Below are 23,423 nucleotides of genomic sequence, written 5' to 3' on the forward strand. Positions count from 1 at the left end.
CACGAGGTCAGGAGATCGAGACCATCCTGGCTAACATGGTGAAACCACGTCTCTACTAAAAATACAGAAAAATTAGCCGGGTGTGGTGGCGGGCACCTATAGTCCCAGCCACACTCGGGAGGCTAAGGCAGGAGAGAATGTCATGAACCTGGGAGGCAGAGCTTGCAGCGAGCCAAGATTGCGTCACTACACCAGCCTGGGCGACAGAGCGAGACTCTGTCTCAAAAAAATAAATAATTGTTGGTTGGGCGCGGTGGCTCACAGCCTGTAATCCCAGCACTTTGGGAGGCCAAGGCGGGTGGATCACGAGGTCAGGAGTTCAAGACCAGCCTGACCAACATGGTGAAACCCTGCCTCTACTAAAAATACAAAAGTTAGCCAGTCGTGGTGGTGGGGGCATGTAATCCCAGCTACTTGGGAGGCCGAGGCAGGAGAATGGCTTGAATCCAGGAGACAGAGGTTGTGGTGAGCCAAGATCGTGCCACTGCATCCCAGCCTGGGTGACAAAGCGAGACTCCATCTCAAAAAAAAAAAAAAAAAAGAAAAAGAAAAACAAGATTGTCAAGGCCAGGTGTGGTGGCTCACCCCTGTAATCCCAGCACTTGGAAAGGCTGAGATGGGGAGGATCACGTGAGTCCAGGAGTTTGAGATCAGCTTGGGCAACATGGTGAGACCTGGTCACCACACACACACACACACACACACAAAAATTAGCCAGGCATGGTGGTGTGCACCTGTAGTCCCAGCTACTTGGGAGGCTAAGGCAGGAGGATGGCTTGAGCCAAGGAGTTTGAGGCTGAAGTGAACCGTGATTGCTCCACTGCACTTCAGCCTGGGCAATAGAGCGAGACTCTGTCTCAAATAATAAAAGTAAATAGGCTGGGCGCAGTGGCTCACGCCTGTAATCCCAGAACTTTGGGAGGGCAAAGTGGGCGGATCACCTGAGGTCGGGAGTTCAAGACCATCCTGGGCAACATGGCGAAATCCTGTCTCTATTAAAAATAGAAAAATCAGCTGGTCATGGTTACAGGCACCTGTAATCCCAGCTACTTGCGAGGCTGAGGCAGGAGAATCGCTTGAACCCAGGAGGTGGAGGTTGCAGTGAGCGGAGCTCACACCACTGCACTCCAGCCTGAGGGATAGAGCAAGACTCTGTCTCCAAAAAATAAATAAAAATAAATAAAAGTTGTCAATAGATTACCAAAGAACTCACCAAAAAGATTGAGCTGAGCTCATTAATTCCTTGCTGTAGTGTGGGTTCTGTGGTGATTTTATTATTATAATGTAACACCAAGCCACATTGTCAGTTAGTAGCTTCTCAAAATGTTGAATCAGTGGACACCGGGTAGGGTAAAAAGTCTTTGTGCCTGGTGCGGTGGCTCATACCTGTAATCCCAGCATTTTGGGAGGCCAAGGCAGGCAGATCTGTTGAGCTTAGGAGTTTGAGACCAGCCTGGGCAGCATAGGGAGACCCCATCTCTACAAAAAAAAAATGAGTAGGCTATGGTGGCTGGTGCCTGTAGTCCCCACTAAGGAGGCTGAGGTGAGAGGATCCCTTGAGCCCAGGAGGCGGAGGTTGCAGTAAGCCAAGATCACGCCACTGCCCTCCAGCCTTTGCTACAGAGTGAGACCCTTTCTGAAAAATAAATAAATAAATAAAAGTGTGTTTACTCAAAGTGTTGCAGATTGGATATTATAAATATTTTTAAAATTTGCCAATTAGTATATGAAAGAACTCTGATTGTTTTAATTTGCATTTCTTTTCATATGTTTTAAATAGAGTAACATTTTAAATTTCTTTTGAAGGCTGGGTGCAGTGGCTCATGCCTGTAATCCCAGCACTTTGGGAGGCTGAGGTGGGAGTTTGAGACCAGCCTGGCCAACATGGCGAAACCCCATCTCTACTAAAAATGCAAAAGTTAGCCAGGCTTGGTGGCGCGCACCTGTAGTCCCAGCTACTTGGGAGGTCGAGGCAGGAGAATTGCTTGATCCTAGGAGGCGGAGGTTGCAGTGACCTGAGATCGTGACACTGCAGTCCAGCCTGGGCGACAGAGCTAGATGCTGTCTCAAAAAATAAAAAAAAAAAAATAAATAAATAAATAAATAAATTTTGAGTGATTATTACATGTCGGGCTCTATCCAAAGCACTTAATGTGTGTTATATATGTTGTCTAATTTAATCCTCAGTGGATCTTAAAAGGTAGATATTCTCATTTTACAGATGAGAAAACTGGAGCTTGTTTCACAACTTTGCCCACAACTGTAGCTGAAAGTGTGAAGGGCCTGCCTCTAGAGACCATGAAGATTCAACACTAAGCTATACTGGACTGTTGTCATGTATTTTATTTTCTGTGAATTTTGGGAAGAAGAGAGTTAAATGGAAGAAAGAAAAAAATCTTGCAAATACCTTTAGGATAGTAGTTTTTTTGGATACAGTAGACATTGTTTGAAATGAATGATTAAAGCTGTACTTTCTTAAAATTCACTGCTTGGGATAGGCTGGTAAGTTTCGAGGTTACTCTCATTAGGCTTCAGTGTTTAGTACACTATACTCCATTTTCTTGGGAAGTGAACAGCAACATCTACTCTGTTAAAATCATTATACATTGTGTCTGCTTTCAGATTTCTTCCTTTTAGTAATTAGTGTTGTGTATGTGTTAGATTTTTTTTTGTCTTTACTGAAACACACCCTTTGGAATTCCTTTAGCGAATATGCTCTTTTGGGTGGATAACCTAATAAGCTTTCCTCTTTGAGTTTTCTGTTTTTTTACTCAGCACAGCCATGGAAGTAGGGATTTAATTTTCTGTCAAACTCTGCATCTCACAGAGCAATAGTTACTCAAAACACGACTTTCAAGAAGGTTATTCTTTTTAAGCTTTCAGCAGATGAGCTGAGTAGCAGCAGGAAAGCAGGTATTGAGAACTGTCTTGGTTTTTGTACTGCTGTTGAGTAACATTGCAGCTGTCTTAAATCCCGAATGACACAGAAGCTTATGGCTGGTCGTACTACATAGCACCTTGAAAGTGACAGGGCTTTTCATTTCTATCTGATTTCTGTTTTTCAAAAATAAAACTCCTTATTCTTTTCCTATCATTGTAAGTATTCTTCAGCTTCCTATCACTAATACATAGTCTCAGCATTAGAGACCAGTTAAAATAAATAGGCTGAGGAAAATCTTGATAGTAGGAGAGATTTTGGAGCATTCATTAAAAGTAAAAATAGGGCTGGGCGTGGTGGCTCACTCTCCCCTGTATTCCTAGCACTTTGGGAGGCCGAGGCAGGCAGATTGCTTGAGGCCAGGAGTTTGAGACCAGCCTGGGTCTTAAAAGGTAGATATTATTCTCATTTTACAGATGACGAAACTGGAGCTTGTTTCAAAAGTTTGCCCAAAATTGTAGCAGTTAGTGTGAGGGGCCTGCCTCTAGAGACCATGCAAATTCAACACTAAGCTATACTGGACTGGTCTCACATAGTGAGACCCTGTCTGTACAAAAAATAGAAAAAGTAGCCGGGCATAGTGGCCCACACCTGTAGTTCCAGCTACTTGGGAAGCTGAGGCATGAGGATTACTTGAGCCAAGGAGATCAAGGATGCAGTAAGCCATGACCATGCCACTGCACTCGTGCCTGGACAACAGAGCAAGACCCTGTCTCAAAAAAAAAGAGAAAAGAAAAAGTAAAAGTAGATACACAGGGAACTAGGCAAGTAAAAAATAGAACATTAAGCAGTTGCTAATGCTGGGAAAAATCGAAGGATTGTACAAAAAAGTATGATTGGGTCAGGCACAGGGGCCGATGCCTGTAATCCCAGCACTTGGGGAGGCCAAAGTGGGCGGATCACTTGAGGCCAGGAGTTCAAGACCAGCCTGGCCAACATGGTGAAATCCCGTCTCTACTAAAAATATAAAAAGTAGCCAGGCTTGTTGGCACGTGCCTGTAGTCCCAGCTACAGGCCGAGGTAGGAGGATCGCTTGAACCTGGGAGGTGGAGGTTGCAATGAGCCGAGATCATGCCACTGCACTCTAGCCTGGGCAATCTTAGAGAACTCTGTCTCAAAAAAGAAAAAAAACAAAAAGTATGATTGGTTTTAGTGCATTATTTAAATTATCAGTGAGTAGTATTTCATAACATACTACTGATTAAACCAGAATATGTGATATTACTGGTATAGGTCAGGGGGAAACTAAATCTTCACCTTTCAGGCAATAGATAATGGCTGGAATAAACTAAGAAAGCAGTAAAAGCACATTCTTTAGAAATACTCTATCCATTTTGTGCATTGACCACAAAATTTAAAAAAAGAAAAATACTCTAAGTAAATACAAAGAGAAAGCAAAAAACAAAATCGAGAGTGATCGCCTGTGGGTGTTGGTAGGGAGCTGCTCTTTTTCATAAGCCTTTTAATACTCTGACTTTTAAAATTATGTACATGGATTAGTTTGATCAAAATAACTACAGAGAGTGTAAGTGAAGGGCATTTAAGGATACACAAGTATAAATATTCGCAGATCAACCTCTGTATTTTTTAATATTTGCTGGGACTCTTTCTTTACTTTCCCTGTTACAGCCACCGCCACATGGAATATCTTAGGTATGGCCTGAAGGAATAAACATTGGTTTGGTTTATTAGTTACCTGCAGCAGAATGTTTGGCTTTCAGAATTTGACTGAAGGACTCATTGTCAGACGATTTATTTTCTTTTTGATAATACTTATCTCGGTCTAATCTTAATATTCCCCACTGCTTTACTACTTGGTCCATTTGCAGCTATGCTTGATTAGTGCCCCAATTGTCAACTTTAGAACAAAGGAATAATAATCAGTTGTGCCCCTCAAATGAGCTGCTGGGTCGTAATTATCCAAGAAAGGTGTCACTATAAATAATCTGTCCCAGTTCTGTTGTTTTCTGCTTTTGTTTAGCACGTATGAAAACAGTGACCGAGCTAACCAGAACGGGGCTTTATTTTTATTTAGTTATCCACAGATCTAGGTTGTGTCCTATATTCATGGCTGGAGACGCTTCACTACACCAGTCATTGTACTACTGCCAGTTCCTCATCGTCTGATACAGTATCTCAGGGTTCTCACAGAATCTTTTACCTGCAAAATGCAGTTTGCATCAGTTTTATACTCTGCTTGCTCTAAGAAGCTGTGCACAGGGTGACTGTGAGAGAGACTTCTCTTTGACCTTCTTCGGGCACCATCTCCCTGCACTTTCTTTCCCAAACAAGATACTTGGCAGCTCAGATTCTGAAAAAGGGATTCCTTTCAAGTGTAGATTAGGACTTCAGCTCTGCTCCTTAGGTTAGTTAGAAATAATATGGAGCTATTTCTGGAGTGCTGAGCCTTGGTCATTTATTTCATTCCTGGTGGGGACCCCAGAGTCTTGGGGATCTGCCAGGGAAAGGGAGCCTTATGCAAGAGCGTCATCCCCACCATTTCCACCGGTACACAGCTCGGAGCTGTGATCTTTCCCTGGTTACCTGAGCTTGCCGATCACAACATGGAAGTGCAGGGGGAAAGCCGCCGGTGCTTGTAGCAGTAAATGGATTGAAAAAGCAGTTCCTACATTTACTTTCTCCTGCTCTCTTGGGAGCAGATCATGGTTTAGTTTCGAGAAGAGTGCAGCAGCTCGAGACCAAACAGTTTTGCTTTGCTTGCTCTTGACTGTGGAGTAGGGAAGCCAGCATTCTCAGAAGACCAGAAAGGATGGCGGTGGGGAAGGGAGGGAGACAGGCCTGTTTAATCGAGAAGAGACAGGTGCCATCCCCAGGGTGAGGCCTTCCTTTCAGTGGACCGTATTTGGTGCTGGAGAAGAGCCTGTGAGGAGTAAAGGAGGAAAGGCGGAGACTGAGCGGGACTCCAGCCGGTTCCTGCACGCAGTGCACACCCAGCGGGAAGGAAGAGGAAGTGTGTTCAGGAATAGCTCAGGCAGCTGTGCCATTGGCCGGCAGGCCTGTCAGTCGCCTGGGGGCTGAGGCTGAAAAGAGGAAGAAGTGCGGGGGGGCTGTTGCCTGGAAGGGAGGGAGGAGGGCTGAGCCAGGCCGAGCCAGGGGGCGTGGGGGCTGGGACAGCAGGCCGATTGGCAGGGCGGGGTTGCCTTCAATCCTGGCCACTGCTCTTAATCGTCCCTCTCCTGCTTCAGGGTGGCATTGTGTGTCTCAGAGTGCCGGAGCGAGTCCCAGAAGAGAGGCGAGGCTAAGCCCAGAGCGCTGGGTTGCTTCAGCAGGGAAGACTCCCTTCCCCCTGCTTCAGGCTGCTGAGCACTGAGCAGCGCTCAGAATGGAAGCCATCGCCAAATATGACTTCAAAGCTACTGCAGACGACGAGCTGAGCTTCAAAAGGGGGGACATCCTCAAGGTAAGTGCTGATGCCGAGCACAATGCTGAGATCGCTCTCCCTGTGCTCACCCACCTTCTTTCGCCCTGATTACACACAAAGAAGCTGTGTTTTTCATTGTACACTTTTAACATTTACCATCATATTTGTTCTGTAGAGCTTTAGATGCTGAGTAGAATATTAAATATGACTTAAGTGAGTTGGTGTGATGTGTGGTGTTTAACTGCCTTTGTGTGAATGCTTCATTTGTCTGTTGATACTGGTAATTTTCAAGTAAAGTCAAAGTAATGTGATTGTAGAAAGGAAGTATATGAGTAGATTGATTTGCCCTGTAGAGTTTTATTTTAAAAATAGCATTTTTAAAAAAGACCCAGACCTGAAGTATTTATGTAAAAGCATTCAGTTAGTCTTATTTTATATAGCCAAAGGATTTTGCATTCTGGAATATGATTTTGGTAGGTTAGAAATTAATTTTCCCAGTTTAGAGAGGTTGTTAGAAGTACATACCAAAACTCATTAAAGAACCTCAGTGTATTTTTATTCTTTGTGAAAAAACAAATGGAGTTCTAAATAATAAGGTGCAACCTGCTATTGTACAAGTCAGATTTCAACTTTCTTAAAAGAAACTTGAGGAGCAATTACCCCATATTAAACTCTAATTGCACGAAAAGAAACCTGCTGACAGTTTAAAAATCAGCTTCTATACCATGTGCAGCTTATTTTGAACCCCACTATTTATGTGAGGATTCGCTCTCCCCCAGCACATGTTAATTATGTTGTTTACCCAATTGACTGTAGCAGTTTGCCCTTTTGGATGTGTAATTTATTTTAACGAGGATGAGTGTTATCAAAGAGTATGTTAACTTTAAAGGAGGAAAGGCTGAAGCTTAATGTTTGAGTGTTCCCTGTGTCTCAAGTTTTGACATTTTTCCTTCTGAGCCTTAGACTGATTGTTGGAATTTGCTACCTCATTTGTTTACTACCCCTGAATGAAATTCTTAGAATTTTATGAAGAGAAAGCAAGTGGAGATGTAGAAATATGGTTCTTTATAAAAGGACGTGCAGTTTTTTTACTTTTAAGTTATGTGGACTTATTGATAGTCTCTATTTTGCCCTCATTGCCCAAGGCGTAGAGTTCTACTCTGAAGTTAACTGCCCAGTAATTTCTTAATGTTAGAAATGTAGGTTGAGCCTCATAGAAGATGATGCTGCAGAGCCCTTTAAAGAGAAGAAAACTTTGTGTCTATGTGTTCATTTCAAAGCTGTGTTTGTGGCACCACACTTTTCGAGGGTATTCTCAAAGTCAACACTAAATTGTCAGAAAGCAGACGGAACCATTTTCTAGAAACTAGGTTTCTATTTTCTTGTACTAGAGAAAATATGCCCAGCTAGAGATCAGGGCAAAGTTAACTTAGACTACAAAATTGCTCAGTTTTCATTGGTGTATGGGAGAGGTAATTTGATGTTTCTGTAGGTGATTACTGTTTTCCGTAGATAACCCACTTGTGATAGTATAAGATGGGCTACTCAAATGCCCGCATCTATAGCCTGTACAAAAGCCCTTTTGAGCTAGTATTTTTTGTTTTTGATACAAACTTAGATTTCTTCATAAGTTTATCTTAGAAACTTGAACCTAGAAGGCTGGTGGTTCATATTTTTCTCTAAATCTGTCCCGTTGCACATTAAGCACTGAAGCAACAAATTAAAACAAAACTAGGGGCATGCGGTCTCTTTTTAAGAATTTTTTTTTTTTTTGAGTTGGAGTCTCGCTCTGTCACCCAGGCTGGACTGCGGTGGTGCGATCTGGGCTCACTGCAAGCTCCACCTCCCAGGTTCACGCCATTCCCCTGCCTCAGCCTCCCGAGTAGCTGGGACTACAGGCGCCCGCCACCACGCCCGGCTAATTTTTTGTATTTTTAGTGGAGATGGGATTTCACCATGTTAGCCAGGATGATCTCAATCTCCTGACCTCGTGATCTGCCCACCTCGGCCTCCCAAAGTGCTGGGATTACAGGCGTGAGCTACTGCGCCCAGCCTCTTTTTAAAATTTTTAAACAAGAACTTTCCCTGATTTCTGTCTTTGAAGTTTGTCCTAGACCTAGACCATGAACATTTTATAAATTCTTTAACTTAAGTTAGTAAATTCTGGAGCAAGTGTAAAAACCTTCTTTCTCATCCTATTATTAGGGAAGAAGATCCTGTTTAACAGTCCCTCAGAAATTTTTATTATGGAGGAGAAAGTAAATCAGAATACTCACATTCACTTTCAGATTTTCTTTGAGGAGAGAGAAAAATACATATATGTGGTTCTTTTCAATTTGGTAGATAACTGAGATATGAAGTCATAATGCCATTATTGCTTTTGAACGGTGGCCATTAGCTGTTTGTTGGTAATGTTGTGGCTTTACTCCAAAAGAAAAAAAAAAGAGTGACGATACAGTAGTTGCCCTTTGTCTCATAACTGTGTGAAATGGCTGGGTGAAGAGGAGGAACATGCTTTCTTAAAAGCTGTTAGTTAAAAAAACGGAGTTTTCCTCATTTCATTCTTCAAGGAGTAAACTGGCTTCATTTGAATTGCTTTGATTTGGGACGTCTTGAGGGTATTAGTTGTAAGCCAAAACATGTTTTAAAAGTTGCTGGAATAGCATTGAACAATTTAACTTTCATTGAAATAGGCATATATATGCCTTCTCTTGATAAAGGAGACGTGCATATGGATATTGAATAAGTTTCATTTCAAGATAATGGAATAGAAAGGCACTTAGCCTTCATCCTCTGTCTATAGTTCAGAAGGATCACATCTTCTCCTGTCTTGGAGTTCCTGGTTAACTTTTAGTTAAAAATGGTGACTCCTCTCCTCCAGCAGACCCCTTCCCTACTTTCTGTCTACACATTGACCTGTTACTGTCCTGAGAAAAAGAGGAAAAAATAAAAGCATTTTACTGGAAGCCTAAAATAGAGTTGAATGGTTCAATATGTCTGCCTTTGTTTCTCTCTCTTATAAAAGCTTGTGTTTTTCTTGGCTGGGGGAGGGAGAGGACACTGGGATGTAAAATAGAAGGAATTGCCCTTCCACTGCAGGTTTCAGGCCTGGTGTGGTTGGAATACATCAGAATTCCTCCCACCATTGTAGGGCAGGCTTGAGACAGTCCCAGAGGTTCTCCACTGACAAGACCCCTAAATAGTCTACACTAGAGCACATAAAACTTACCTAGGAGTTGCAGCTGCCATTTAGGGGCTTATGTATACGTACTTCAAACTGTGCTGCATAGGAATTAAGAGACCCATTTTGAGCTCTCAAATCTGTGCTCATTCCATTCTAGAGCCAGCTTCTTGCTTTCTTCAGCTCTAGTGGAGAGCCAGGCTGGATCATCTAGGTGTATTCTACCCTCTCTGGCACTAACTACCTTTACCAGTTTCTTAAACTACTTTAAAAACAGGTATTGAGTTCACATTGAGATCTTCAAAGCATTCTGTCTCAGCACTGCCTGGCCTATTTCAGTGTCACACTGACTGAGCATCTCTTGAGCCAGATACTGGGATAAGTTGCTTTGAGAGTTGGGAGAGAAATATAAGATGTACTTTCTCCCTTCAGAAGCTCCAAAATCTCAAGTAAGAGAATTGAGATTAATATGTGAAATAGTACAAGATGGTATATAAAAATTTTTTTAGAACAGGAAAAGATCTTTTAAAATTTATTTTTATTTATTTTTTTATTTTTTTGAGCTGGAGTCTCGCTCTGTCACCCAGGCTGGAGTGCAGTGGCGCGATCTCGGCTCACTGCAAGCTCTGCCTCCCGGGTTCACGCCATTCTCCTGCCTCAGCCTCCTGAGTAGCTGGGACTACAGGCGCTCACCAGCACACCCGGCTAATTTTTTGTATTTTTAGTAGAGACGGGGTTTCACCATGTTAGCCAGGATGGTCTCAATCTCCTGACCTCGTGATCCGCCCGTCTCGGCCTCCCAAAGTGCTGGGATTACAGGCGTGAGCCACCGCGCCCGGCAAGATCTTTTAAAATTTCTTAAGTTAGACTTACCCTTTTACAGATGAGGAAATGGTGGCCCATATAGGTTAAATGATCTATCCAAGATCACACAACTATCATTCTTGGTAGTGATTTGTAGTAGTGATTCTTAGTAGTATTTGATGGTATGCTTGAGTCCGGTTGCACACTGTAACTGCTAGAGTCGTTCAGGAAGGATGAAACTGGCAAGCGCTGACATCAGTCAGGTGTGTGCAGAGTTGTGACTTGAACTGAACCTTGTAAGGAGAACAGGACGTGTAGGTTAAGAGGAGGAGGACATTTCAAGGGAGACGGAACTTGTGCTTGTTGTGTTTGAGATAGGAAGGCTGGAATAAGAATCTAGACTGACATAGTGGAAAATAAGGTAGAGTTGGAGCGAGGTGAGAAGAGCCCAGTAAGAGTTTGATCTGGTCCTTAAGAAGCCTCGGAAGGTTTTTAGCGATGAAGAGCATTGTGTGTGTGTGTATAAAGAATTGCAAGGGGGCAAGGCTGGGGCCCCAAGCCTGGATGGTGGCAAGTAATCGGGTTGTGTGTCAAGTGTCTGTATCAACCTGGGATACTAGAAATGAAGGAGGGGAGTGGTTTGAAAGATACTGAAAGCAAGAATCATGGGATTTCTGCCTGTCAGATAGGGGCATTTTAATAAGTCTCCTAAGAAAGGAATGCCCTTTGATTATGATCCTCAATGGAGAAGATCAGTGGAGAGCCAATCCCTAGTTTGGTTGGTTAGAGTTTTCACAAGTTATAAGTCCTGAGTTTCAGTGCACAAGTCCCATTTCAGGGGTTCAAATTACGTAATCTAAATAAAAAGCCAGGTATGCTAGTGCAAGCCTGAAGGCCTCACCTGCTCATGAAGCTGAGAGAGGAAGATTGCTTGAGCCCAGGAGTTGGAGCCCAACCTGGGCAACAAAGCGAGACCCCATCTCCAAATTAAAAAAAAAAAAAAAAAGTGTTGTTTCCCCCCCCCCCCAACTATTTTAAAGTCCTAGTATCAGTATACTCTGTAGAAGCATTTATTTTTTCCTCCCAAAGTGCTGGGATTACAGGTGTGAGCCATTGCACCCAGCCTTTGCCTTTTGGTAAGAATTCTTATCAATCTTGTTGACTAAACCAGAATATTGCATTTAATCTTTAAGAAGGAGGTTAGTTTGTGGTCAGGCGTGGTGGCTCACGCCTGAATCCCAACACTTTGGGGAGGCCGAGGCGCATGGATCATTTGAGGTCAGGAGTTCGAGACCAGCCTGGCCAACATGGTGAAACCCCATCTCTACTAAAAATACAAAAAACAGCTGGGCCCGGTGGTGCACGTGCGTACCTGTAATCCCAGCTACTCGGGAGGCTGAGGGAGGAGAATCGCTTGAACCCGGGATGTGGAGGTTCCAGTGAGCCAAGATTGTGCCATTCCACTCCAGCCTGGGCAACCGAGAGAGACTCCATCTCAAAAAAACAAAAACAAAAAAGGAAGGGAGCAGTTTGTTGTTTGAGTGCTCTTAAAGCAAATAATCTGCTTGCGTTTTATTATATTCATTTTGTCAGCTGAATGGACTATTTCCAAATAGGTGCTGAGAATGAACTTTCATTTCCTATAAAAGATTCTTTTTGGGAGACTGGCTGAAGATGATTCTTCCCCCTGTTTGGAGAAAGAAATGAGTAAGGAAATGTAGTATTCCTTCAGAATCTTTCAGTTTCACCTCTAAACCGTATGGTAGAATAGCTTCTAAGTTGTTGGGTTTTTTTTTTTTTTTTTTTTTTTTTTTTTAGGCGAAGTCTTATTCTGTCGCCCAGGCTGGAGTGCAATCGCACGATCTTGGCTTGCTGCAACCTCCACCTCCTGAGTTCAAGTGATGGTCCTGTCTCAGCCTCCCGAGTAGATGGGATTATAGGCGCCCGCCACCACACCCGGCTAATTTTTTGTATTTTTAGTAGAGATGTGGTTTTATCATGTTGGCCAGGCTGGTCTTAAACTCCTGACCTCAAATGATCCACCTGCCTCGGCCTCCCAAAGTGCTGGGATTACAGGTGTGAGCCACCATGCCCAGCCTACTAAATTATAGATCATTTCTAATCTTGAATGCTGAAATATTGTTTTTTTTTTTTTTTAAGACAGAGTCTCCCCCTGTCACCAAGGCTGGAATGCAGAGGTGCCATCATAGCTCACTGCAGCCTCTGCCTCCCAGGCTCAAACGATCCTTCCACCTCAGCCTATAGCTGGAACTACAGGCACGTGCTACCACACCCTGCTAATTTTTGTACTTTTAGTAGAGATGAGTTTCACCATGTTGGCCAGGTTGGTCTCGAACTCCTGGCCTCAAAATATCCACCCACCTTGGCTAGGATTACAGGCTTGAGCCACCGTGCTGGGCAAGATTGGCACTCTTTTTTTTTTTTTTTGAGATGGAGTCTCGCTCTGTCCCTCAGGCTGGATGGAGTGCAGTGGTGGGATCTCAGCTCACTGCAAGCTCCACCTCCTGGGTTCATGCCATTCTCCTACCTCAGCCTCCCGATTAGTTGGGACTACAGGCACCCGCCACCACACCCTGCTAATTTGTGTGTGTGTGTTTTTAGTAGAGACGGGGTTTCACTGTGTTAGCCAGGATGGTCTCTATCCTCTGACCTCGTGATCCGCCCCTCTCAGCCTCCCTAAGTGCTGGGATTACAGGCGTGAGCCACCGCGCCTGGCCAAGATCGGCATTTTTAACCCCATTTTATGGGTGCAGAAACAGGCTCAAAGCTTAAGAAACTTGCTCAGATTCACACATCTAGCAAGTGACAGAGGTGAAGTTTGATCTTAGGTCTTGCTGTGGTGTACTGGGTGTACCCATCACAATACATGGATATCCCTCTTAACTGTCCAGGTATGAGTAAACCAGAAATGTTAGGGTATCAGTAGTCTTGCTTTGTTCAGCCGCCTGGCATTGCTTCCATGAGTGATTTGTTGGACTTCCTGTCTAGAGTAAGTTTGTCATTTTGTATGTCAGATTACCAAAGATAACAAAGATTGACCCCATCCTCTGCTGGCTCCAGTGTTAAGAAATGGGTACCACTTTCCCATGTCTCTGGAGATTTTTACCAATATTGTCTTTCTCACTGGTGGCTTGGTAATAGGTATCAGAACATAAAATGATCCAGCAAGTAACATTTTAAGAATTTGTTCTAAGGCTGAGCGCAGTGGCTCATGCCTATAATCCCAGCACTTTGGGAGGCCAAAGCGGGTAGATCACTTGAGGTCAGAGTTTGCGACCAGCCCGGCCAACATGGTGAAATCCCGTTTCTACTAAAAATACACAAATTAGCTGGGCGTGGTGGTGTGTGCCTCTAGTCCCAGCTACTCAGGAGGCTGAGGCATGAGAATCGCTTGAACTCGGGAGGCAGAGGTTGCAGTGAGCCGAGATCATGCCACTGCACTCCAGCCTGGGCGACAGAATGAGACTCTGTCTCCAAAAAAAAAAAAGAATTTATTCTAAGAAACTCATAAACAAGTTTTTTAAAGATGTAGACATAAGGATGTTTATTTCAATTATGTATATACCACCTAGAAAAATTTTTTTCTGCCAATACTGTCAATTGTAAGATGCATTTTAGAGATGTTAAAACACATAAAAGTGGCATGCACCTTCCAGTTCATGAAATTGCCATACTAGCCAAAAAGCAAAACCAATTAGTGGGGTTTACAGAGGTAGATTATGGCACCTGTTAAGTGGCAGTGAAGGTGTTAACGTTGATCTGTATCAACACAGAATAATGCCTACACTTGCACAGAGAAATGTTTAAATGGATCCTGTTTTAATAAGTAATAATATAACTAACATATTAAATACTTAGCATGCCTTTGCTCTAAGCTAAGTATTCAACTTCCCTTCTCTTTTAATCTCACGCAAATCTTGTAAAGGCAGATGCTGTTATCCCCATTTTACTGACAAAAAATCTGAGGCTTAATTTGCCCAAATTCACAAGTTAGGATTCAGATCCAATCTGGTTTAGTCCTGATTTTATGTTCTTTTTTTTTTTCCCTTTTTTTATTTTTATTTTTTATTTTCGAGATGGAGTTTCACTCTTGTTGCTCAGGCTGGAGTGCAATGGCACAATCTCAGCTCACTGCAACCTCCGCTTCCATGGTTCAAGTGATTCTCCTGCCTCAGCCTTCTGAGTAGCTGGGATTACAAACATCTACCACCATGCCCAGCTAATTTTTGTATTTTTAGTAGAGACAATGTTTCACCATGTTGGCCGGGCTGGTCTCAAAATCCTGACCTCAGGTAATATGCCTGCCTCAGCCTCCCAAAGTGTTGGGATTATAGAAGTGAGCCACCACGGTCAGCCTTATTTTCATTTTTGAAACAGGGTCTTGCTCTGTCACCCAGGCTGGGATGCGGTGGCATGATCTTGACTCATTGCAACCTTGACCTCTCAGTCTCAAGGAATCCTCCTACCTCAGCCTCCTGAATAGGTGGGACTACAGCTGTGCACTACCACACCTGGATAATTTAAGGGTTTTTTTGTTTGTTTGTTTGTTTGTTTGCTTTTTTTTTTTTTTTTTTTGGTAGAGCCAGGAGGTCTCACTGTTGCCCACGCTGGTCTCGAACTCCTGGGCTCAAGCAATCTGCCTGCCTCCCAAAGTGCTGGGATTACCGACATGAGCTATCACGCCCGGCCTCTGTAAATAAAGCCTTTCTGTACACAAATGAGGTCAAACTAGAGAGAGAGGCCATTTAGGAAAAATTGCTGTCTTTTCCTCTTTTTTTATCATATACATAGATCTCTTTCTGAATGGTCTCCCAAGGAGTAATTGTTGTCTCCAAGTAACTGAATTTCAGGTGACTTTTACTCTTCATACTCTTTTGAATTAGTTACCATATGTATCAGTTTTATTATTTATTTTATTTTATTTTATGTTATGTTATGTTATGTTATTTTGAGACAAGAGTCTCTGTTGCCCAGGCTGGAGTACAGTGGTGTGATCTCACCTCACTGCAACCTCCACCTCCCGGGTTCAAGCGATTCTCCTGCCTTAGCCTCTTGAGTAGCTGGGATTACAGGCATGTGCCACCACGCCCGGCTAATTTTTTGTATTTTTAGTAGAGACAGGGTTTCACCATGTCGGCCAGGCTGGTCTCAAACTCCCTACCTCAGGTGATCCACCCGCCTTGGCCTCCCAAAGTGCTGGGATTACAGGAGTGAGCCACCATGCCCAGCTATCAGTTTTATTAAAAGAAAAAAGTTACATTCAGATAGTAAGCAGTTTACATTCTGCATCTAGTTTACCTTGAAGGATATTCTAGGAAGGTGAAGTGCTCTGCTGAGGAGTGGTTTTGTTTCTTAAGCGTTGAGGTTTAACCTGATTTTAAATCTTAGGCTGAAGTTCACTGTGACTGTGCTCAGTATCATAAAGCTTTGAGACATTTGAAAAAATGACCCAAAATGACTTTTTGAGGAAAACTTTTGTCCTTTTGGCAGTTACTCCCTTAATTTTACCTCCTTCTGGATGTGGAATGAGAGACATCTGAAGTATTGTAAAGAATACTGGCTCTAGGCGAGACCTGCCTGCTTGGAATCCTAGCTCTGTCACAGACAGATCGGGCATTGCGATCTTGGGCAATTTACGGGATGGCTTTGTGTTTTGGTTCTGACATCTGTAAAATGGGAACAATAGTTTCCTACCTTCCTGGGGTCATAGTGAAGATTAAAAGAGCCAGTATGTTGGTGTTTTTTGTTGTTGTTATTTTCTTTTTGGGAAGGAGTCTCGCTCTGTCACCCAGGCTGTAGTGCAGTGTAGTGTAGTGGTGCTATCTCGGCTGACTGCAACCTCCGCCTCCTGGGTTCAAGCGAATCTTCTGCCTCAGCCTCTTGAGTAGCTGGGACTACAGGAGCGCGCCACCACACCCAGCTAATTTTTGTATTTTTAGTAGAGACGGGGTTTCACCATATTGGTCAGGCTGGTCTCGAACTCCTGACCTTGTGATCTGCCCACCTCAGCCTCCCAAAGTGCTGGGATTACAGGCGTGAGCCACCCGCCCAGCCTATGTTGGTGTTTTTAAAGCAGTAAGTAGCATAAAGTAGACAGTAATTGCTAGCTTTTAGTTTTATTAATGCTATTCAGTACACAGCATTGATAAGAGGTGATTAGTCCAGATCCCGGGTTCAGGAAACTATTGAGTCACATGACTCTACGCATAAAAGTGGCCAAAGGTTATCTGCTATTACCTCAGACTCAGAACTGCTCCAGCCCTGTCCCAGAGCTCAGCTGAAAGCACAGTATTGATGGAGAGTTTTTCTCCATTCTTACACATCTATAGCAAATAGATGGATACCTATGCTGTGTCCTATTGGGGGCCTCTTTTGTAAGTTTCTGTAGTTTACCGAAACTTTGGGATTGTGCAATTGGCTAACAGTAAGGAATGTTTGAAAAAACAGCCTTGGGAAAAACTCATAGTATTTACTTTAAGGATATTAAGGTCGATTTCATTATCTCTAACTGCCCTCAGTGAGAAGCCATGGGTAAACATTCTATCTAGTCTCAATAATGAGAATAGGCGTATTTTTCCCCAAACAACTTTTAAAAATCTTAAGGATGCCGGCTGGGCGCAGTGGCTCACGCCTGTAATCCCAGCACTTGGGGAGGACGAGGCAGGCGGATCACGAGGTCAGGAGATCGAGACCATCCTGGCTAACATGGTGATAACCCCGTCTCTACTAAAAATACAAAAAATTAGCCGGGCGTGGTGGCGGGCGCCTGTAGTCCCAGCTACTCAGGAGGCTGAGGCAGGAGAATGGCGTGAACCCAGGAGGCGGAGCTTGCAGTGAGCCCAGATAGCGCCACCGCACTCTAGCCTGGGCAACGGCACAAGACTCCGTCTAAAAAAAAAAAATAAATAAATAAAAATCTTAAGGATGCCATAGATAATGCTTAGTATTTCCTTCTTTACTAGAAAGTTTAGCCCACCTTGGTCCGGTTTCTAGCAGTAGTTCTTTTACTTTCTGTCCTAACATTTTTATCAAAAGAACTACATATTGAGTATCCCTAATCCAAAGATCTGAAATCTGAAACTTTTTTGAGCGCCAGCATGGCACTCAAAGGAAGTGCCTGTTGGAGCATTTTGGATTTTGAGATTTAGGGATGCTGAACCTATATAAATGCAAATATTCCAAAATCCAGAAACCTTGAAATGCCTCTGGTCGCTTATTCAGTTAAGGGATATACAACCTGTATTAATTATTAGCAGTAAAATAGTGAAAGTTTTTTTCTTCGTTTTAACAGTGGCTTTTATTTTCAACTAATTTATTCTTTAGTTTAATAGTGGACTTTTTATTCGTTTTTTTTTTTTTGAGACAAGGTCTCAATACATTACCCAGGACTTTTTTTTTTTGGAGACGGAGTCTTGCTTTGTCATCAGGCTGGAGTACAGTGGCGCGATCTCGGCTCACCGCAACCTCTGCCTCCCGAGTTCAAGTGATTTTTCTGCCTCAGCCTTCCAAATAGCTGGGACTACAGGCACGCGCCTCCACGCCCAGCTAATTTTTATATTTTTAGTAGAGACGAGGTTTCACCATATTGGCCAGGGTGATCTCGATCTCTTGACCCTGTGATCCACCCGCCTCAGCCTCCCAAAGTGCTGGGATTACAGGAACCCAGGACTTTTAAAATCTAGGTTTAACAAAATGGCAAAAGCCCTTGGTAACATTTTTCTTTTGAAAAATGCAAGAGCATTAGTTTAGTTATAAAGTGAGAAAAAATGTATTTTGGACCCTGAAACTGTAGGATTCACTGAGAACAAGAAAGGGGTATGTGTTTTTGGGAAGTGTTGATCATTTCATGTCATTATTTCATATCTCTTTCTTTTCTTTTTTTTTTTTTTTTTTGAGACGGAGTCTTGCACCATCACCCAGGCTGGAGTGCAATGGCGTGATCTTGGCTCACTGCAACCTCTGCCTCCCGGGTTCAAGCAATTCTCCTGCCTCAGCCTCCTGAGTGGCTGGGATTACAGATGCCTGCCACCATGCCTGGCTAATTTTTTTTTTTATTTTTAGTAGAGACGAGGGTTTCACTATGTTGGCCAGGCTGGTCTCGAACTCCTTACCTCATGATCTGCCCGCCTCGGCCTCTCAAAGTGCTGGGATGAGCCACTGTACCCAGCCGTATCTTTATTTTCATACATAACTATGAAGAGGAGTTTGAAAAGGAATGCTGGGGAAAAAGAATAGATTATTTTATTAGCAATATTTCCACTTCACTGTAACATTTAAATTACTTTAGCTTACATTAATAGATAGGAAAGTCAATAAGTCCCTCTATTCCAGTATTTTTACTATTTCAGATCTCTCTTAAGCATTATCATTATGTATACATTTTTATAATCCTGTAATTGTAGTGAATTTAAAATGTTACCATTTTCCATATTAGTTTTACCAATTATTTTCAGTGGTTGTATAACATATCAAGTTAATGTTCTGTAGTTGACTTAATTATTTCCCTATTGCTGTATATTTCACTTGTTTCTGTTAATAATTTAGTTCGTAATCTCAAGGGAGGTTTTGATATATGTATTGTCCTATTGTCTGAATGGCTGAACAAATGGTTACCTACTTAAGATGACCTTAAGTGAGAATGGCCCATAATCGCTAACCAGAATACATAATAATAGCACAGCTAATGTTTGCTTCATTCTCTAGTCTCCTTTAACAACAGAACATTATTTCAAAGTCTGACAGTGTTTTATAGGACTATGTTAACCAGATTTCTGAGATGATTAAACATCCTTCCCTCAGCATGTAAGATGCTTGACACAGTTTTTCGGCCGCACATTTTATTTTGTGCTATTTTTTAAGTGGTTAATTTCCTTTTTTTATAGCTTTGTCAGGTTAAATTAATAAGTGATTATGATAGAGAAATATGGCATGTATTCATAATTTAAATTGTCTTTGAACTAAATGAATATTTTCTAGAGGGAGACCATCCATCTTAACTCATGCTTGGAACAAGATGGGAAGACAGACAAACCAGTCTTTGTTTAGTTTATGCTGCAAATGTTTAGCTTTAAGCCAGGAGGCTCTGCTGAGAGCTTTTGAGAAACAAGTATTGTAACTTAATGAAACATCCTTACTCACATATACTGCAATATAAAGAAAAAAGAAGAGTGTGATGTTGGGTAACAGTTGGTTTTCTCTGGATGTAGGGATTATGGAGAACTTTAACTTTCTATATGGTGCATTTCTATAATAGTTTTTTTTTTTTTTTTTTACTGCAAGCTATTAGTTTTGTAATCAGAAAAAGCAGTAAAAAACAAAAACACTACAGTAGTTTTCCAGATGTCAGTTTGCAGGTCAACAAATATTTTAGGGCCGTCTTGCTGTCTAATAAGGAAAGGAAAAAATCACTGTGCACAGCTTCATGGAGCAAATTCGTTTCCTATTAAAACTCTTCTTGGTGTAGGCAGTACATCATCTTCCACCTGTATAAGGCTATTACATAGAAATTTTGTAGAATCTAATAAGATAAACTAGAAACATGACATGTTCAGCTGTTTACGAATAAACAGACTGGCGCTAAAACTGGTCTTGCTATCTAGATTTCTAGTTATATCTCAATTATCTTTTCCCCACATGGGATGTGAAAGTAATGTTATATGCTTTCTTATGTATGTACTTTTGACTTAGGTCAGTCTCCACACTGCATTAAAATTACTAATGAGACAAATTGCAGTTTTCCAGAGGTTCATGTTTCCATTTCTCCTTCCTTGGCTTTCCTGCATTTTTAGCTCCAGTCAAAATTCTATTTATTATGTATCAACTTTTATAAAATGCTTGGCTTTGAAAAGTATAATTAAAAGACAAAGATCTGAAATTAATAGTGGGTTTTAGCTATCTATCATGCATTAAGAAATCAAGTGACCAGGTGAGATGGCCTGTAATCCTAGCACTTTGGGAGGCTGAAGTGGGAGGACCACTTGAGCTCAGGAGTTCGAGACCAGCCTGGGCAACATAGCAAGACCTTGTCTCTACTAAAAATAAAAAAAATTAGCCAGGTGTGGTGGTGCATGCCTGTAGTTCCAGCTATTTGGGAGGCTAAGGTGGGAAGACTGCTTGAGCCCAGGAGGTGGAGACTACAGTGAGCTATGTTTGCCCCACTGTACTCCAGCCTGGGTGACAGTGTGTGACCCTGTCTTTCTTTTTTTTTTTTTTAAGAAATCAAGTGTCTTCTTTATTTAATTCTTTTAAAATTTTTATTAGAATCTTTTAATAGAAAAAGCATAAAAGAAATTAGGTCATAATTCCCTCCTGATGCCCAGATAACAATTTTGAAATTAAATAAGCAAATAAATAAATGTCTCACTCATCATTAGAAAATTTATATGACAAACCTTCCCAAAGAAAATCACTATTCAGGTTTTCTATAACCTTTCAGAAAAGACGTTTAATGCATATAGCCATAGTTACTTTTATTGCAGTTCCTGGGTACCATAAAACATAACAGTGAAACCATATTCAAAATTTTATAATGAAAGTAAGCAGGTGCTTCATCTTTGGAGAGAAGAATGGCATTTCTGTTAAAGTGTACCTCTTTAGAAAGTGGCAGTAGCTCAGAGGATTTCTGTGCCAGGCTCTTAGAAAAGATACAATGATTAAGACTTTTCTCAAAATCATATTAAAGCTAATCAGAATAGATTGTGAACCGAAATTTGTGTGAATTTTCCAAAACATTGTGCTGAAGTAGTCCACGTCATATATCCCAGTGAATTTGTAACTAATGGCCTCATTTAATGCTAGAAGTGAGAACTGGTAGACCCTATAAGCCTTCCCTTAATTAATTGGTTCGTCTCCTTCTATACTTAGGTTAGCCAGTACAGAAGAACTAATACTGTAGTTGTTCGTAAACTTGGAGAAAGCCACACTGTATCTGCTCAGAGGCCTGTCATCTGCCATGTTTAAGCTTGTACTAGAACTACACCCACCTGAACAGTTGTTACCTTTAAAGTTCTTAGTAGTAATTTTCATATTTAGCTATGAGTTTGTTAGTGTTGTACGTTCATGTGTGAAATTTCTATGTTTTTCTCTCACTTCATCCCTTCCCTGTTAGATATTAAAGGCCTGGCAAAAAGGACATGCCTCTCACCCGCATATCCTCAGGTGACCACATGAAAAATTATTCTTGTGTAACTTGCTTTTGGGTTTGGGTGTTTGTTTGTTTGTTTGTTTTTTGAGACAGTCTCACTCTGTTGCCCAGGCTGAAATGCAGTGGCGAGATCTCAGCTCACTACAACCTCCGCCCTCCTGTGATTCTCCTGCCTCAGCCTCCCAAGTAGCTAGGATTACAGGTGCCCACCACCACGCTCAGCTCATTTTTGTATTTTTAGTAGAGACAGTGTTTCACTATGTTGGTCAGGCTGGTCTCGAACTCCTGACTGCAGGTGATCCTCCCCCCTACCTCGGCCTCCCGAAGTGCTGGAATTACAGGCGTGAGCCACTGCACCTGGCCTGGGTTTGGGATTTATATTGTCAACTGAAACTAAGACTATTGAGGCAGAAATGATTTCATAAAGGTTTATTGGAAGGCCTGGCAAATGAGAATCGACCTGGGAAGACACACCAGCAGACTTGGGGGTTGTTCTGAAGTCTGTCACAAGGTGAAAGATGTTTTTGTTTTGCTGTTTGTTTCTTCGTAGGTTGTTTTCTTTTTTAGAGTCTTACTCTCTTGCCCAGGCTAGAGTGTAGTGTCATAATCTTGGCTCACTGCAACCTCTGCCTCCCAGGTTCAAGCAGTTCTACCACCTCAGCCTCCCTAGTAGCTGGGACTACAGGCGTGTGCCACCATACCTGGCTAATTTTTGTACTTTTAGTAGAGACAGGGTTTTGCCATGTTGTCCAGGCTGGTCTCTAACTCTTGACCTGAAGTGATCCACCTGCCTCAGCCTCCCAAAGTACTGGGATTACAGGCGTGAACTACCACACCCAGCCTTTTTTTTTTTTTTTTTCCTGAGACAGGGTCTCACTCTGTTGCCTGGGCTGGAGTGCAGCCTCAACTTCCTAGGCTCAAGCACTTCATCCACTTCAGCCTCCCGAGTAGCTGGGACAGCAGGTGAGCACCACCATGCCTAGCTAACTTTTTGTATTTTGTAGAAACAAGATCCCGCCATGTTGCCCAGGCTGGTCTCGAACTCATGGCCTCAAGCAGTCCTCCTGCCTTGACCTCCCAAAGTGTTGGGATTACAGGCATGAACCACTGTGCCTGGCCACTTTTTGTTTGGAATAGACATGGGGTCTCATTCTGTCACCCCAGGCTGGAGTACAGTGGCCCCACCATAGTTCATTGCAGGCTTGAACTCCTGGGCTCAAGTGATCATCTCACCTCAGCCTCCTCAGTAGCTGGGACTACAGGTGTGCATCACCACACCCTGTATTATATTTAAAAATGTAACTTAATATTTTTTTTTGTAGAGGAGGGGTCACTATGTTGCCCAGGCTGGTCTCGAGTGATCCTCCCATCTCAGCCTCCCAAGTAGCTGGGATTATAGATGTGAGTCACTGGGCCCAGCTGTGAAGGTCTGTCTTTATGTTTTTGAGACAGGGTCTGGCTCTCTTACCCAGGCTGGATTGCAGAGGTACAATCATGGCTCAGTACAGCCCCAACATTCCAGGCTCAGTTGATCCTCCCACCCTAGTCTCTGGAACTACAGGTATCCACCACCATGCCCAACTAGTTTTTGTTTGTTTGTTTGTTTTGTTTTGTTTTGTTTTGTAGGGATGGAGTCTCATTATGTTGCCCAGGCTTGTCTCAAACTTCTGGGATTAAGGGATCCTCTCACCTTGGCCTCCCAAAGTGCTGGGATTACAGATTACAGGTGTGAGCCACCTTGCCTGGCCTGTGAAAGGTTTTTAGGAAAGTTTAAAAGAAGGAAGGGTACTCCTCCTCATACCAGAGTTGTCTTTTCATTGGATGGTACAATATGTAAGTTATAATCGTTGGTTACAAATTATGTTATACAGGCTAAAAATGTCTGTGTGCAAGACAATCAGTAGAAGTTCATGCTTCAGCTAATCTTTTTTTTTTTTTTTTTTTTTGAAACAGA

The 23,423-nt window shown here is 42.4% G+C and overlaps 1 protein-coding gene across 1 annotated transcript in view; it reads left to right on the top strand.

Moving 5' to 3' along the window:
• GRB2 (growth factor receptor bound protein 2) overlaps nucleotides 1-23,423 on the top strand; it is an 87,492-nt gene that overhangs the window by 5,580 nt on the left and 58,489 nt on the right. The window contains exon 2 of the mRNA XM_004040999.5: nucleotides 6,145-6,359. Coding sequence (XP_004041047.1) covers nucleotides 6,282-6,359 — 78 coding nt within the window. The 5' untranslated portion in view covers nucleotides 6,145-6,281. The remainder of the gene's footprint in view (nucleotides 1-6,144; nucleotides 6,360-23,423) is intronic.

This window comes from Gorilla gorilla, chromosome 4 (genome assembly GCF_029281585.2).
Source record: "Gorilla gorilla gorilla isolate KB3781 chromosome 4, NHGRI_mGorGor1-v2.1_pri, whole genome shotgun sequence".
NCBI lineage: Eukaryota > Metazoa > Chordata > Mammalia > Primates > Hominidae > Gorilla > Gorilla gorilla.